This window comes from Lycium barbarum, chromosome 8 (assembly GCF_019175385.1).
Source record: "Lycium barbarum isolate Lr01 chromosome 8, ASM1917538v2, whole genome shotgun sequence".
Taxonomy (NCBI): Eukaryota; Viridiplantae; Streptophyta; class Magnoliopsida; order Solanales; family Solanaceae; genus Lycium; species Lycium barbarum.
The window spans coordinates 109692600-109711021 of NC_083344.1; the positions used below are offsets into that span (position 1 = coordinate 109692600).

General features: G+C 35.8%; 1 protein-coding gene and 1 pseudogene across 1 annotated transcript; both read left to right on the forward strand.

Moving 5' to 3' along the window:
• The window catches only part of LOC132606647 (uncharacterized), a 15165-nt pseudogene extending 3067 nt beyond the window's left edge, over positions 1-12098 (forward strand).
• A 55-nt stretch (positions 12099-12153) lies between these two features.
• LOC132606648 (SKP1-like protein 1A) lies at positions 12154-15717 on the forward strand. Its single transcript, XM_060320227.1, has 2 exons — positions 12154-12570; positions 15322-15717. Exons 1-2 carry the CDS (start codon positions 12298-12300, stop codon positions 15490-15492), a joined length of 444 nt encoding a protein of 147 aa, XP_060176210.1. The 5' UTR covers positions 12154-12297; the 3' UTR covers positions 15493-15717.
• The last annotated feature ends 2705 nt before the right edge of the window (positions 15718-18422 follow it).

The following is an 18422-nucleotide window of genomic DNA, read 5'->3' on the forward strand; positions in this document are numbered from 1 at the left end:
CTGGTCATCTGAAATTGAGCAAAGAGATGTGTCCTACAACAATGGAGGAAAAAGAGAGAATGGCCAAGATTCCTTATTCCTCTGCCGTCGGAAGTTTGATGTATGCAATGGTATGCACTCGACCAGATATTGCTCATGCAGTCGGTATTGTTAGCAGATTTCTTGAAAATCCAGGGAAAGAGCATTGGGAAGCTGTGAAATAGATACTCAGGTATCTAAGAGGAAGCTCAGATGAATGCTTGTGTTTTGGAGGATCAAATCCAATCTTGAAGGGCTATATAGATTCTGATATGGCAGGTGACCTCGATAACAGAAAATCCACTACTGGATATTTGTTTACTTTTTCAGGGGGAGCTATATCATGGCAGTCGAAGTTGCAGAATTGTGTCGCACTGTCTACAACTGAAGCGGAGTATATTGCGGCTACTGAAGCTGGCAAAGAGATGATATGGCTCAAGAGATTCCTTCAAGAACTTGGATTGCAGCAAATGGAGTATGTTGTCTATTGTGATAGTCAGAGTGCAATAGAATTGAGCAAGAACTCCATGTACCATGCGAGAACAAAGCACACCGACGTCAAATATCATTGGATTCGTGATCAGGTTGAGAACGAATTGTTCCAGGTCAAGAAGATTCACACGAGTGAAAATCTTGCAGATATGCTGACCAAGGTGGTTCCGAGAGACAAGTTTGAATTGTGCAAAGAACTTGTCGGCATACACTCAAACTAAAAGCCCGGTGTACCCTCCTTCATGTGAATGGGTCTTGAGGGGGAGATTTGTGGGGTCGAGCCCCATACCCATGACTTAAGTGAAATGTTTATTTCCTTTGACAAAGTGTGTGAATGTGATCTGCAGCAATTTCCTTTTGCAGATACAATATTTTGTATCTTTGAATTGGCACAGGCCAATTAATGCCAAGAGAAAAAATTGCACACTCCATCCCTATAAATAGGGAGCTCTCTTTCAGTTTAAAGACACACCAAAAATCTCAGACAATACATCTGAGTGAGAGCAAAGTGAGGTATACCATAGACTGTGTAAGAAAATAGTCTGTGAAGAAAAATAGAGTGTGAATGATATTGTAGTGAGGTGGGAAAATCAAAAGAGTGTTATTTCTTTTGAGGGTGTAGTGGTCTTAGGAGTTTTTGTACTCGTTACTACACAATGTAAAATTCCTTGCTATAATGATATCAGTTGCTCCTCTTGGCCGTGGTTTTTCCCTTATTCAGAAGGGTTTCCATGTAAAATTCCGGTGTCATTATTGCTTCATTTTATTCTTGCTGACTTAACCATAACTTAGTGTTTCGCGTTTATCACTAATACCGTGAATATTATTTTTGCGGGTCTATTTTATTCCTAACAAGTTGTTGGGGGTAAAACGGCCCAAAGATACTCTTAACATGATGTGATATTGTCCGCTTTGGGCCAAGTCCGCACGGTTTTTCCCAAAAGGCCTCACATCATTAAAAGTATCCAACTCCTTATAAGTAGCCCATTTTTCTTTCCAGCTATCAATGTGGTACTTTGTTCGCACACCCAACAATCTCTCCCTCGAACTAAGTTCCACATGACTCATCACGGGTCAGAGATTTAACGTGTCAATGTCACCGAAGCTCAACGGCTATGTATGCGTCTTCAAAGCTATGGGTAAATGTCATCAACCATCCCATAGACGGAACTAAGCCGGGCCCCACGCCACACTCCGCCATCTTCATACTCGTCCCGCCAAACCATTGGCTCTGATACCAGTTGTTGGGGGTAAAACGGCCCAAAGATACTCTTAACATGATGTGATATTGTCCGCTTTGGGTCAAGCCCGCACGGTTTTTCCCAAAAGGCCTCACATTATTAAGAGTATCCAACTCCTTATAAGTAGCTCATTTTTCTTTCCAGCTATCAATGTGGTACTTTGTTCGCACACCCAACAATTCACAAAGAAGATATGGCCACCTTTAGATCGTTTTATTCGTGCTTATAACAACACCACTTACTTGCAGCCAATATTGCTCGGACTCTCTAGAAATGTCGACGCGTGGGTGTAGGGTTCTCCAAAAGTAGTGCATTTTTGGAGAGTCCGAGCAACATAACTTGCAGCTAACCCTATAAATAACGATTCTCAAAGTCCATTGTAAAAATGCTTCTTTATCTACTCAACCCCTTGCTTTAAGGTTTGGATTGAATGCTTTCTTTAACGATGATTTTGATAACCGTACTCCACACAAGTGAGGTCTCCTTGTCCACGTTTATTTTAAGACATAGTTCTTCTCTTTTCCTTCTCTCTTGTAGAAATTTCAGCTCATGATTTTAATTTGTTTACTGCTTTCAGCTTATGATGCTTGTGGATTACGGTGGTTCTGTTTTCCCCAGCATTGCTCACTCCCCGTGGAATGGGGTTCGCTTGGCAGACTTTTTAATGCCTCTTCCTCTTTGTTGTTGGAGTTTCCCTGGCTATTGTAAATAAGGTATCTATACTTTGATCTTCAGATAAAATCGTGGACATAAACCCCATCATTATGAAAGATATACGCTTATGATGCATACTTCTCAAACTTGCATTATGATATCCTATCCTATGTGCTGTCAATTTATAATTAAATCATCTGAGTAAGATCATGCCTGTTGTCATTGTTGCACTTAGCATTTTCTGAACCTTTTCCTCTTTCAAAACTGCAGATAGTCATAGACAGAACTGGGGGGACCTTGAAAGTTGTGATTAGGACATTGAAACTTTTTATCCTTGGCATTTTCCTTCAAGGTAATTTAGTGCACTGGCATTTTTCAAATGAATATTACAGCTCACTACTAACATCAACCGCCTAACAATATTCTGCAACTATAAGCCTGTATATGTCTTTCAAAATGGATCTCCTACACTCCATAAATTGCAACAAATGAGAGTGCTTTAATTTTGTGGTACAACTAGATAGGATATTGCTCTGGTTCTTACAAATGAAATGAAGTTCAATGATGACACGTTTTACTTCTTGAGATATTACACAGTTAAAAGGCCAGCTAGCTCGTCTCTATCTGGCAGTTTAAGCCTTGGCCCAACAGCTTCTTTAGTTCTTTACAATTCAGGAGCTGCATTGTAAGGAAGCTCTCAATCTCGGCTAGCTTCGGTTAGTTAAATAGACCAGGAAAATTTAATCAACAAGAATGTAAACTTACAGGTCGAGTTAAACTTGCTTAGTACAAAATGTTCTGCGTGAAGATACTGTAGTTAAATTCCTGATGGAAAAGCATCATCAGAAAATAGTCTAAATTGAAGATTTTACGGTACCAAGTAACATAATCCAATACATTTTCTAGTATATGTTTTTAGCAAGAATTCAAATTGTTGGATTTTATCCTTTTCGTGTGTGTATGGCGGGATTTCCTGTTTTGCTCTTGATGACCTTTTCTACTTGTTAGAAAGTAAGACAAATTAAACGAGAATTGAGAGAAACTGGTTCTTCCCTCAAAGCTGTTGGGGTTTAAATAGCTAATTGTACATATTCTAAGAAACAAAAAGAGAATCAAAATACATAATTACAGGAGTAAATCAAGCTATGCTATATTTAAACGATCCTAGAATATTCAAGAATATTTACGAGATTCTAACACTAATGTTATCTTCTGACTTTGATTACAATTATTCTTATATGAGATATCTAGACTTGAATGCTGTTGGATAATTACTGATTCCACATTTATTTCATTGCAGGGGGTTACTTGCATGGAATCACTGGTTTAACCTATGGTGTAGATATTGAAAGAATACGATGGATGGGAATTTTGCAGGTACCTCTGATATTATTTTTATCGCTTTTTTCGCTACCGTGGTATGAGATGACTAGACTAGCTACAAGGTAAGTGTTGTTTCAGTTTCACTAGCATTGCCTGTTGAGATAGTGTCGTCGCATCACGTCCGGCAATTTTTTTTGCTTTGTAGCTATGTTACTTATCCTTCCTAAGTGGTCCGTAAGTCTTTTTTAGTTTAGACTTCTAAAGACTGCTTTCGCTTGAGCCCTAGTTCCAGCTTTAGCCTGTGAGGTATTGCTTTGTTGTTCTTTTTAGTTTCAATCAAGTGCTTACGTGGCTTAACTTCCTATGTACCTATTTCTGTGATACATGCTGATTCTGCAAGAGAAACATCCTAACCTGGTTTCCTTGATTATTAGATGAAGTTCTCTTTTTCTCGTTAGGAACGTTTCTAATCACTAGATGGTCAACATATAGGTGCAGGATAAAGAACTTATGCATGTAACCTGTTCATATCAATTACTTGTTCAGAATATTATACTTTTCTTTTGCATTTATGCAGAGAATAGCTGTTGGATATATTGTAGCAGCTTTGTGCGAGATCTGGCTTCCATGTCAGGGGATGAAAACAGTTGCCCTTTTCAGAAATTACATTTGGCAATGGTAAGACAACTACATCCCTGATTTTGTGGACGTTTTACTCTGTAAAATTGATGTGGATAACCTTTTTTATTGTGCAATTGTTAGGAGCACTACATATATCTTCTGTTTCATCATCATGAGGGTATTGCTTTGGAAACTGACAAGGAACAAAATAGACCAAATATCTTAACAACGTTGATTTCCTTTTTCCTTTTGATAAATGGAACATATTCAGATAAACCGAGAGATTTAACTATTTCTCATTGCACCGAGCAAAACCTTACTGGCGACCAGATTCTTTACCTTGGTGGAACCACAAGTGCATTATTATGCATACTGTGAACTTCATTTAACAATTATGAAAAAAACCAACTTCTCGTAAGTAGCCGTTAATCCCCTTTAAATTTCTATGCTTGTCGCTGGTGGAAGTCAAACCCATGACATATCTGTATAAGGTCTCAACCTAACTACTTGGACTAAGCCTCATTGTTTATTAACAGGAGAAGTAAGTGTCTTTTTATTGGAAAAATAATGATTCACTGCAATGACATTGGGAATCTTATTATCGATCTTCATTTTATATAGTGTTGTTTCTTGTCCTCTATGGTTATCTTTGTCTATGGTTTTACCTGACAACATTTTACTTCATTTGTAGGTGTATCATGTTCCTATTGTCTGCTATGCATTGCGGGTTGTTGTATGGTCTGTATGTACCTGACTGGAAATTCAGTGTGTCACAGTCAACAGGAAGCACCACTTATGAGGTTAGAAGCTGTTTGATTTTCTATTCCCCTTAATCTGAACTAGATTCTAAGCAACACGTTAAGAACTCAACAGAAGCTTAAAGATGAATCGTTACTGCTGTTGTTAATTTGAGTGAAAAAAACAGAAAAAGAACAAAAGGGAAAAAAAACAGAAAAAGAACAAAGGGAAACTTTTGAGTAATGAAAGAATGAGAATAGCAAAGGATTGAAGAACAAGAAAGAAGAGAGCTAAAGAACTGAAATTGAAAAGTTTGATATATCACTGCAATTAAGACTTCAATTTATAATAGAATACTAATTTCAAAGACCCAAAGATCAGCAACAAATCTGCTGAAAAACTCCTAAAGACTAGGAAAAGAAATTACCTCAGGAAAACTAAATTACTGCAGTAAATAAACTCAAAGCTGCAGTCCTAAAACATGGCAACTAACAACTGCTTTGAGTGATACGAGTAATATTTTTCTACCTTTGATTTAGCATGTAAAGCACTTGCTCATAGTCAAGAACTTTTGTAATCAATTGTTATTCTATAGAAGCTTATAACCGCTTTAATTCAATAGAAGCTTAAAAATGACTAATCACTCAGTACCGCTCATTTCGATTCCTAATTGGGTTGAGAACTTTTGCCATCAGTTGTCTTTTATTTGTAATATAAACAACAACAGCAACAACAACATACTCGGTGTATTCCCACAGGTGGGGTCTGCGGAGGGTAGAGTGTATACAGACCTTATCCCTACCTTGTGGAGATAGAGAGGCTGTCTCCGAAAGACCCTCAGCTCAAGTAACACATAAAAAGGCAGTTTGTAATATAAGATGGTAAATTTTGTTGCCACTTTCAGGTAAAATGTTCTGTTAGAGGAGATCTTGGACCTGCATGTAATTCTGCTGGAATGGTTGATCGCTATATTCTTGGAATAAATCACCTCCATACAAAACCTGTACATAGAAATATGGAGGTAACCTTTGACTGAACTGCACTGCTAACAAGCTTATGTCCAAACCTCACAGTTAGCCCCTTCATGACCAATATTATCTTTCACAGGAATGCAATGGATTCAACATGCCATCTTGGTGTCATGCCGCTTTTGATCCTGAAGGCATTTTAAGGTAACAAATCTGTCATTATTTTTCATCCTCGAATTATCCTATGAAATGTACTTATTCTCTAGTTTGTCGTTTAACAACTTCTGCTGCTGGTAATCTTTTTGCAGTTCACTAACAGCTGCTGCTACATCCATCATTGGACTCCAGTATGGTCACATACTTGTCCAATTTCAGGTGAGCCATGGGGTCTCATTAGCTGAATGATTTTACGTCTGTTAGGTGTCCTATTTCAGTAGAAGTCGAAGGAATGCTTTCAGGTCTCAAGCAATCCAATTGTTCTACTTTGTTATGGTCTCAATTAGAAGCCTTCATCATTGAAATGTACTGCACTGCATAAGTGGTGGTTTTCCAAGAAGAGTTTTCTTATATATCTTCCAGAAAAATATATTAGCGTGGTGGTAATTGGCATACAGCTTTAGCATTAATAAATTAGCGATAGTGCCAGATTATCGCAATACAACATATTGTTGATAGAAGTAATTTATATGACTGTTCAGGATCATAAAGATCGGCTATACAGTTGGTCCGTCCTCTCGTTTTCACTTCTTGTGGTTGGTTTGTTCCTTGACTTCATAGGTATGTCTTTTCTTACTTCTAGATTATAATGCATGATTACCTGGAGTAACAAACAAATTTTCAATTTGATTCAAGTCAAAAATGCTTCTAGCCACCATGAAATGTGAGATTTGTGCTCTTTTCCTTTCAGGTGTTCCCTTAAACAAATCGCTGTACACGATAAGTTATATGCTGGTAACCTCAGCTGCAGCTGGAATCACATTCTATTTGCTATATTTATTGGTAAGTTTGGAAATACAACCCTCTTGTGTCTATCTCTTTTTTTTTTTTCAATATAATCATCACTTGTCGCTTTCACTTTGATTTATAACTCAGTTGACAGTCCTGCGAATCTTATGACCCTTTAGGTGGATATTTATGGTTGGAGGCGCTTGATGTTTGTTTTAGAGTGGATGGGAAAGCATTCTCTTAGTATATTTATTCTCGTAACATCAAATATAGCTGTGATTCTAATTCAAGGATTTTATTGGAGAGATCCTCATAATAACATTGTAAGTATTGATTTAGTTTACCAATTATCAATGAGAAAACATTTATGGCCTCATTACATTGATTTTTATCTAGAAGAGTAACGCCAGCCTGAATTTGCTGAATTCTCTTGAATAGGTTCGTTGGGTTGTGACACAATTCATACACAAATGATACCCCAGCTCCATGAGTTCCTCACACAAGTAAGGTCATTTTCCTTCTACAGTTCTACTATTTAGTTGGGTCCATTGAAGGCAACTAGTGCTTTGTATAAGGTACAATTAACATACAGGACATATCTATTATGTACCCAGGGCCTTGTATAAGAAACAAAAGACAACTTCATTATAAAACGCAGGGTCAAACTGCTTCAAAAGATTTCTTACATGAGTAAAGAAGACATAATTTAAATTTCCTTCTATTATCTATTAGATTGCTTATCAGTAATATCTAAGAATACAAACCACTCTTTGTTGACAGAATTTAAATGTAGAGCTTAGATAAGCTTACTCACATATTCGGTGTAAATTCATCCTAATCTGAAAAAGAATTAAAAAGGGCAGCCCGGTGCATATTGTCGCTTACTCAAAATGTAGAGCTTAGATAAGCTTACTCACATATTCAGTGTAAATTCATCCTAATATGAAAAAGAATTAAAAAGGGCAGCCCGGTGCACAAAGCACCCCGCGTTAGCAGGATCCAGGGAAGGGCAGCACCCCAAGGGGCATGATGTAGACAACCTACCCTAATGCAAGCATTAGTGTCTGCTTCTACAGCTCGAACCCTTGACCTATAGGTCAAGCGGAGACAACTTTACCAATGCTCCAAGGTTCCCCTTCTAATATGATACTAAAGAATTGTCAAACTTTATTCGCGGTCAAATTGGATGGAGCTAATGATGGTTTCTAACACACGCTTATGTATCTCTTGATTAATAGGTTCCTTGTCTGAACTGTCAACAAGCGCAAGATGCAGAACTTGTATCAGTATTAATGTAGAGATCAGGTATCTGTATTATTGCTTGTACTAGTGACCCATTTGTCAATGCTTGTAGTCATGGTTATTCAGGTGCTTCAACCTGGCTTTTATTTTCCAGTACTTAAAAAAGATGTTGATTGAAAATAACCTATCATACCCTGCTGCTCTGTGCCTTGGAGATGAAGCAGTGCCACAGAAAGAGTGTCTATAAATGTTCACAGTGACAGAAATATTTGCTTCTGTAAGTATCAATGATGACATACTTGTCTATTGTATAAACAAGGGAAATCCTATATTGCTGCCTAACTAGTAACTAATTCAGTAGCTCAAATGTTTCAATCTATAATTGATTCTTACTACATAACATCTGTGAGCATTCAGCTACTTTAATGCACCACTGTTTTGTAATTTGTGGTCTCTATTCTTTTCCAATTTTGCATTTGTAATGCTTGTTATACCTACTTATTCTTTAAATAAAATTGATAAGCTCTTTCTGAATGTTAGGTTTTCTTTATTTGAAGTATCTTTCTTAGATGAAAACAAGTTACCCCTTAACACTGTTAGGGAGCTGTTTCTTTTTCATCTCATAGGGAGCATGCAATTGTAGCGCCTCGCTTAGTAAGTTGTCGACTTCAATCCTTGATTCAGGACAACTCACCATTGCCGGTTCTTTATTGTTAGAAAATAGACTTTGAGTTGGACTCAACTTCAAAAGATAACTCATGCTGTGAAGATTGTCCAAAATTATATAAGTAGACGGACTCTTGACATTTATGACGTAAACAACCATGCGATCGAGGTACTGAACCTTTCTCTACCTCTCAAGGTAGGAATGAGGTTTACGTACACTCTACCCTTTCTAAATCCTAGTTGTGGACTATATTGGGTATGTTGTTGGTGTCGTAATGATAAATGAGGTCATAATATGTCGAAGAATTGTTCGTCCTGTCTTCACATTTAAGTATTGAGAAAGGAGGAAAATGGGGATAAAAGTCGCTCCCTTTATTAGAGAGAAATAGGAGTATGATAGTAAAATACATCTTTTGTTTATGATTTCTTAAGGGTCATGTAAAAGGGAAAGTGGGCAAGTAATATGGGACGGAGGGAGTATATATTTTACCATAATATTCATATTTATTGGTGTATAATGTCAATAGCCTTAGAAAATGATTTGAAAATAAGTAATTAATGTGAAGGGTAAAATTAATAATAAGAAGAAAAATCAACGTGGACAGTAAAAGTGCACGGATGGTGCATATATGTATACATGAGAAGACAATAAATATTCAGTACTATGACATGTCTACATGGAATTTAAAAGTAGTTGGTTAAAGTGTACAATTTATTGTCCACGTGAAATTAAAAGTAGTTCGTTGAAGTGTACAATTTATATAGCTTTTGGTACAAGTATTTATTGCGTGTATAATTTGTAAAGTTTGTGGTACAAACACTTTATGTTGTGTTCGTCCACTCACCACACTTATATATAATAGAAATAAAGAAAAATATAGAATAGAAAAATAGACATCTATTTTTAGTAATGTAGCCAAGTAATATGGGACGAAGGGAGTACTCTATTTATTAATTCTTAAAGAATGTGAAAAGTCGAGTATAGTAATGTGGTCAAGTAATATGGGACAAAGAGAGTACTTCATTTATTAATTAATTTTTAAAGAATGTAAGAAGTCAAGTATAGTAATGTGGCCAAGTAATATGAGACAAAGGGAGTACTTCATTTATTAATTCTTAAAGAACGTGAAAAGTCAAGTAATTTGCCCAAGTAAAGAAGAGAATAAATATTCAGTACTATAACATATGTCTACGTGAGATTTATTAATTCTTAAAGAACGTGAAAAGTGCACGGAGGAAATAAATAAGTGCATATATGTATACATGAGAAGAGAATAAATATTAAGTACTATGACATATGTCCACGTGAGATAAAAAAGTAGTTGGTTAAAGAGTACAAGTTATATAGCTTTTAGTATAAGCATTCATTGAGTGTACAATTTCTAAAGCTGTTGGTACAAGCATGGGAAGCTGTGTTAATCCTCCTTCCATGCTTATATATAATAGAAAAATTACCACATTTTCATTATATATAAGTGCGGTGGGGGTACGAACACAGCTGCCCCCACTTGTACAATGAGCTTCACAAATTATACACGTAATGAATGTTTGTATCATGAGATATATAACTTGTACACTTTATCCAACTATTTTTATATCCCACGTAGACATATGTCATAGTACTTAATATTTATTCCTTTCTCATGTATAGACGTATGCACTTCAAATTTAATTCTCTGACACATTTATTTTCTCCGTGCACTTTTACTTGTTCACTTTTGACTTTTCGTATTCTAGCTGAATATTTATTCTCTTCTCATGTATAGACATATATAGTTCAATTTTAACTCTCCTACACAAATTTATTTCCTCCGTACACTTTAATATGTTCACTTTTGACTTTTCACATTCTTTAAGAATTAATAAATCCCACGTGGATATATGTCATACTACTGAATATTTATTCTCTTCTCATGTGTACAAGTGTGCACTTCTATTTTAATTTTCCGACACATTTATTTTCGCCGTGCACTTTTACTTGTTCACTTTTGAATTTTCACGTTTTTGCTGAATATTTATTTTCTTCCCATGAGCTTCACAAATTGTACACGCAATGAATGCTTGTACCATGAGCTATATAACTTGTATACTTTATCCAACTATTTTTATATCCCACGTAGACATATGTCATAGTACTTAATATTTATTCCCTTCTCATGTATAGACGTATGCATTTCAAATTTTAATTCTCCTACACAAATTTATTTCATCCGTGCACTTTAATATGTTCACTTTTGACTTTTCAGATCATTTAAGAATTAATAAATACCACGTGGATATATGTCATAGTACTGAATATTTATTCTCTTCTCATGTATACAAGTGTGCACTTCTATTTTAATTCTCCGACATAATTATTTCCTCCATGTACTTTTACTTGTTCACTTTTGACTTTTGACTTTTTGCTGAATATTTATTTTCTTCCCATATTTCTTTTCTAATATATATAAGTGGCTTGGGGGTACGAACACAACTGCCCAAACTTGTACCAAAAGCTTAACAAATTATACACGCAATGAATGCTTGTACCATTGTACCATAAGCTATATAACGTATATACTTTACCCAACTATTTTTTAATCTCACGTGGACATTTCTAATATGTCATAGCACTTAATATTTATTCTATAGACGTATGCACTTTAATTTAAATTCTCCGACGCATTTATTTTCTCCGTGTACTTTTACTTGTTCACTCTTGACTTTTCGCGTTCTTGAAAAATATATTATGTGTGTGTCCAAATTACTTTTTCATTTATAAAATCAAAATAAAATTAACCCTTTCTAATAAATATTCTTGAAAATAGTCTATTGGAGAGAGACTATGACAAATGTCTAAGTGGGATAAAAAAGTAGTTGATTAAAGTGTGCAATTTATATAACTTTTGATACAAATTTGTGTTGCTATTGTTTGTCCTCTTGAAAAAATCTAGAATCAAAATATTAATTTTCCCTCACCTTCTTACTAATTTTCTTTTTCACATTGATGAACAACTTTCATTATCATGACTATAACAAATTTTTACAAATTATTTACAAAATACAAACCTTAAAAACAGGCTAATTAAAGTGAATAAACACGAGTTTATTTATATATAAACATTCATTATATGTATAATTTATAAAGTTATTGGTACAAGCATTTGATGCAGTGTTCGTACCCCCTCAAAAAAAAAAAAAAAAAAGCAAAGCAGAGAGAAGATGGTACCGCGTAATCCGAATAGAGAATGCAAAGTAGAGAATCTAGAAGTGGCAGTGGAAGACAGTCGGCTTAACATGTGAAAAAAGTGTCCCACAAAAGTGTTTGTACTAATAGAAAAGCCTTGAATTATTATTCTACACCGTCTCTCTTTATTGCTTCTCTCTGTAGGGTTTGTTCACATCCAAAAATGATTGTACTGAAGAGTGCCGATGGGGAAACGTTTGAGGTTGAAGAGGCAGTGGCTTTAGAATCAGAGAGTATTAAGCTTATGTTTGGAGATGACTGTGCTAACACAAGCATCCCTTTGCCTAATGTGACTAGCAAGATCTTGGCTAAGGTTATTGAGTACTGCAAGCGCCACGTGGAGGCTGAAGATAATGAGGTTTCTGATGAGGATCTCAAGTCTTTTGATGCTGATTTTGTCAAAGTTGACCAGAGTACCCTTTTCGATCTCATACTGGTATGACGGTCCGATTGTTCAATTTTTCTGCTTTTCTGTTTGTGCCTTGTTGTTATTATTAATCTCAATAGTCTCTGCTAATTAGTCTATGCCAACAAGATGACTTGGGGTTGGTACTTGTGTAAATTGTTAAACCACCAATTTTTACACTGTATATATTAACTCAAGAGTTCCCTTGAAAATTATGTATCTTACTTGATTCCTTTTGGGTCTAGATTACGGCGGTCAGATTGTTGGTCTCAATGATTCTTTATTCATAGTTATTTAAACAACTACAAGGAGGCACTTAATAAGCTATGTTTGCTCGGACTCTTAAAAAATATCAACAGGTGCGTGCGTGTTGGACACTCCCAAAGTAGTGCATTTTTGGAGAATCCGGCTCGGGTGCAGCAACAAAAGTGGCTTTAGCTTATAAGTCATAATTTTGATATATTCTGAAATTGTAGTCAAAGGAAAAAATGTGTGACTCCTGTAGTTATGGTGCCACATAACTGAGAACTGATGGAGTGTTTTTTGGCTACTGCTTTTCTGTTTGTGATGGTCTGATTGTTCAATTATTGGTGTCAATGATTCTGTGTTTTCTTATTTATTTATTTATTTAAACAATTGCAAATAGGCACTTATAAGTCATAATTTTGTCATATTCTAAGATTATAGTTGAAAAAATATGTGACTCCTATAGTAAAAGTGCTTTATAACTGAGAACTGATGGAGTTTTTTTTTTTGGCTCGACTGTTTTCCTGCTTTTCTGTTTGTGCCTTGTTGTTGTTGTTGATAGTTGCATAAATTATTAATTTCAACAGTCTTTGTTTTATTACCTAGTGTTTCCCTTGCTTCGGTTATCTTATTATTTGTTGCTACTGTTATAAACTAATGTATTTTCTTTTCATACTTGTTTTGATATGCTTTCCTTGGGTCGAGGGACTATTCCAAACAACCTCTTTACCTTCACAAAGTAGGGGTAAGGCTGCGTACAGACCACCCTCCCCAGACCCCACTTGTGGGATTTCACTGGGTATGATGTTGTTGTCTAAGTTGCACGGACTCTTCACTTTCGATCTCACACCCGTTTCAGATTCTCCAAAAATACACTACTTTTGGAGAATCCGACACGCATCCCTTGACATTTTGAAGAGTCCGAGCAACATAGGTTGTTGTAACAGTCTCTGCTTATTGGTGTGTTTCAAAATGATGACTTTTGGTTGGTAGTTGTGTAAATTGTTAAACCGACAATTTTTCCACGTTAATCTATTCGAAAAAGAATGAACGTTTCTATATTTGGAGGTTCTTTAGCTTTTCCATTTACCCTTAGTGTAGGTGATAGTAATGTCATGGCATGTATAGATCACAAGTTCTAACTAAAAAGTACTTTTGTATGTGCCAAAAGTTTCTTTTTCTTTATTAAAGTCCATTCCCAGTCAACCACACCTCCATATAAAATGAACAAACTGGAGTATTAGTTTTCTGTGATCAGTGTATGGTATTTTTTTTTTTTTAATTTGTGGATCTATGGTAGTTTGTCAGTGCACCTTGTACTTTTGGTTACCATTGCCCGTGTTCTTGGCTTCTGTTTGCTGCCTCCTCTTCCATAGACTGAGTTTCTGCTCTAGTTCATTGGTAATATACATTGAGTTTATATAGTCGGGGCTCAAAGAGACGCGGACACCCGGTGCTTAATCAAAATATATATATATATATATATATATATATATACATTGAGTTTATAAGGGTAGTCACGTATAAATTAATCAATCAATTATGTCTCAATCCCAAACCAGATAGTTTGTATCCATTCTGCTTTATTAGGCTCCAGGATATTTCAATGTGTAGTCGTTTTCTTGTAGTATGTTTGAAGTAATGAAATAACGTGTAGTGTTGCTGCTACTTCTGTAGTTTTATTAGTCTCTTATGTTTGGTAATATTTTTCCCTTTTGTCATGATCAAGTACTGAACTTTCTATTTGCTTAGTACAACAGTATAGTATTTTAGTGGCTCATTCTAAAAACAATGTGTAAGAACGAAGAAGACTTGCTGTAGCAATAAAATTAAAATTAAAAATAAGACATGCTTGTAATTGTAAAACTAGAATGAAGCATATATTTTACCTTCAGAATATGTAGTCATACTCCTTCAATTTAGAGAAAAAAAAGAAAAAAGAATATGTAGTCATACTTTAGTTTGTTCCCTTTTTTTAAGAAACAATGACATGTGCTTTCATAATGGAGGTCTCAGGTTTGAAACCCCTGCCGGGATTTGCCTTTTGAGTCGAGATCGTCTCACTGGGCTTGCCTAGTGTGGGTTATCTCTCTTGTGTGGTTTGCAGGATATTGCACATGAGCGGGGTTTACCTGTGCGCACCCAAAGGGTAGTGGCTGCGGGTTCCCTTGTCATTTAAAAAAAAATATGGACATGTTTGTAGCACATTCTGTTTATATGTTTGATATGGCCTCTCTGTTCCTTCCCCTGAGCTCTTGCCTTGGCATTTTGAATTCGTTGAGTAGCTGACAATTTTTTGAATGTTTTTTTAACTGTTAAATTTACATACCGTTGCTACTGGTGCTTTCATATTGGTTTCCATTTTTTCTAGATATTGCTATTAGCATCTAATGATTTACATGGAGCCCTCCTTTTTAATATCTAGTTTTCTCAAGTCCAATGTAGAGATTCGCTTTTTCCTTTTCTGTTGAGAGCTTGTAGAGGTTAAATATCCATTGCAGTTGTATTAAATCATTTGCCTCATCCTCTTTACAGGCTGCCAACTATTTGAACATAAAGAGCCTGCTTGATCTAACATGTCAGGCAGTTGCAGACATGATCAAAGGGAAGACTCCTGAGGAGATCCGTAAGACATTCAACGTGAAGTCATTCACTCCGGAGGAGGAGGAGGAAGTTAGGAGGGAGAACGCCTGGGCATTTGAGTGAATTTGAATCTGTTAAGCCTTCCATATTCTGATGATTGATTTGCAATATACTTTAGTAGATGCTTTGAACAACTTTTATGTTAGTAAATATGTGACTGTTGTTTCTCGGACCTTCGACTTTGTCAGTTGAGACTGTTAAACCTCTTTTGTCTGTTATGTCATGGTTTCTTATGTTCTAGTAGAAATTGAAGATTGAAATCATGTTGGTAGCTAATTTTCATTTTCATTGATCTCTTGTCGGAAATTCATATTGTTTCTTGTGTTTGTCATCAGTGTTCCATTTAGTGGTGCATTTTAGCTACTGTGATTCTTACTTTGAAATAAGAAGTCAGTTCTTGGCTTGTGCAATGGTTTGGTGTTGTTTTCTGTCACGGAGGGATGTTAGACTAGAGAGTGTGTGTTGCCTGTTGTGAAGTCTTACATAGGCATGGTATTTGAAGGCACAAAATGGTCTATGGGCTTCTAGGTTCTGAACTTGAAGCCCAATGCTTTAGACCGACTCAGTTGAGAGTTTGAGCGTGACTAAGAGATGGTGAAGTTCACTTTGGTGTGATGGTCTTGGGCCAATGAGTGCATTATGAGAAGAGCCAAGGTTGATCATGGATAAGAGTTGTATACCTGAAGTTTGAGCCTCATATCTTGTTCACGAGAATTTCTTCTCTCCTGTCTCATCTCCTCATTAAGTGGCTGCACACTTTAATGAGATGTGGCAGGGTGATTTGTTAGATCGTATGTTTCCCCCTCGTAATGTGATTGTTTCCATGAGTTGTTCGGTTCAGTTGGATCTGAGGAATGTTACCTGCTGTGGCAGGATCATTAGCTAGACCTTGTATTTCTGTAGCCTCATTCTATGGCTGGTTTCATGACATTGCCTCCTTTTTCCTTCTACCTCACTTCAGCTTGTGAAAGCTGGTGGTTGAATTTGTGCATAGATAGCACGGTGATTGTTTAAGAATCAAATAGCTTGATGATCACTATGGCTACTTCTTAAAAGTTAGTATTAGATGCACGCTTTTGACAAAGTTTAAAGTGACTGTTCATCAGCACATAGCCTGTTGAGCTGTTGCAAGTGCCCAAGTTCTTTTGTTTATCCTATTTCATCAAATCTGAGATGTGATATGCTTTTAAAGGATGAAAGTGATATGGATAGTTCTAATAAGATTTCATTTTTCTCTTCCCTATTCCTTTTCCAGTTTGACAGTCATCTGCTTTTTCTCTTGCCTTTGCCTTTTCCAGTTTGGCAATCATCTGCTATAACTTGTGTTTTACAACTCTATTGTAAATCAGTTTAGGCATTGCCTTTTGCAACGTTGATGCTCTTTGCTGTGGTTTTCTTTTATCATATAGCTGTACCAAAGAGCATCTCATTCAATAAGCTCTCTTATGTTCAGCTCCAAATGAAGCTGTAATTACATGTGCCCAAACTCATTTGCAGTTTTAGAAGCTCTTTGGTTCTCCAGCCAATCTTTTTTTCTTAAGAACTTATGAATCATACATTGGAACTGTATCAAGAGTCCATGATATGCTAAGCTTTTGAATCCTTATGCATCTATTTTTAGTGGCCTCCATAGTTTCTCTTGTTGGGCGGTTCTTCTTAGTGTCTCCCCTTCTGTTTCTAGATCAGGGGGGAATATCTGTCTAAACTACTAATCTTGTTGGAACAACTCAAAGGTTGATTTATACAATAACGATACAAACTTAAGGAGACGGAACATTGTACTTTTGGATTTATAAAAGTGCAGCTACTTGCAACTTTTCTTTTGTTTCTGTTCCACATTCTTCAAAGTTTGCAAAACAAAATCATTCGTGTATTGCGTGGACCAATTGTACTTTGTAAACAGTGATCATAGTAGTGACAATCTTTCTACAAAGTAGAAGGTATTTAATAGGAAAATAGTACTTAGAAACTATTCGTATATTTATAAATGTAGCTCGGAGTGTTGGGTGGTGGTCATGTCAAAAAGTTTTAGGACATTCCAGCATTTTAGTCAAAATTAATCGCTACATAATACTCCCTTCGTTTCAATTTATGTGTACTTATTTTCTTATTAGTCCGTGCAAAAAAGAATGACTTCTTTTTATATTTGAAAACACTTTACCTGTATGAAATGGTTTATAGCCACGCAAAATATATGTGATTCATTTAACACCATAAGATTAAAAGTCTTCTCTATTTTCTTAAATTCCGTGCTAGTCAAATGGGAGTACGTCGCTATTACATAAACAGAGAAGAATAAAAATAATCCCACCAAAGAGAGAAAATGGAGAGAAGGCAAAATGAAGCAAACCATGATAGCCTTGTGTACAAGAAATCCATCCTTGTCAAGCGTTTCGCTCAAAAGTCATTAGTCAAATTGTTGGACTAGGAATCTAGGATTAGGATTAAAGTCTCTTTCGTTAAATCAAAGATAACTTATAAAAACTAGAACAACTTTAAAAACGTTGAATGGTAAATTGATTTAACCCTTATTTTAAAATAAAATAAATAATATAACTATTCTAATAACATTTTTGTTTATCAAATAAATAGGATCGGCTAAACTTTCATCTTGTCTGTGAGTTCGATTTCCCATCTCCCTTCTCCTTAGGGTGGCAACTGGGGAAGGGCGGGGCAGGACAATTTTTTTGAAAAATGCCAAACGGGACAAGATGAGTTGAAATCTTAGCAGGTTAAGACTTGCCCCGCGCTGTTGCCATCCCTACGGGCTCTCTTTTCCCTTAAGTTTAACAAAAAAAATTAATAAATAATTGAAGAAAAGAACATTCCCTACTCATTAATTGACTCAGAATTTGTAACAAACTAACAAAATTATAATTTCTTTACTGCTGACTTTCAGGTGAATGTTTTGCTTAATGATAAAGGTTATCAATTAGTTTTGTTAAACTCGAGCAGGCGGATGTGTGAAGAAAAGGAAAGTGAAAGAAAGAGAT

Bases quoted from the DNA above. Each gene is read 5' to 3' on its own strand.
- LOC132606648 (XM_060320227.1), top strand. From the start codon at position 12,298: ATGATTGTACTGAAGAGTGCCGATGGGGAAACGTTTGAGGTTGAAGAG. The intron at 12,571-15,321 runs GTATGACGGTCC...TCCTCTTTACAG, and splicing joins CCCTTTTCGATCTCATACTG to GCTGCCAACTATTTGAACAT.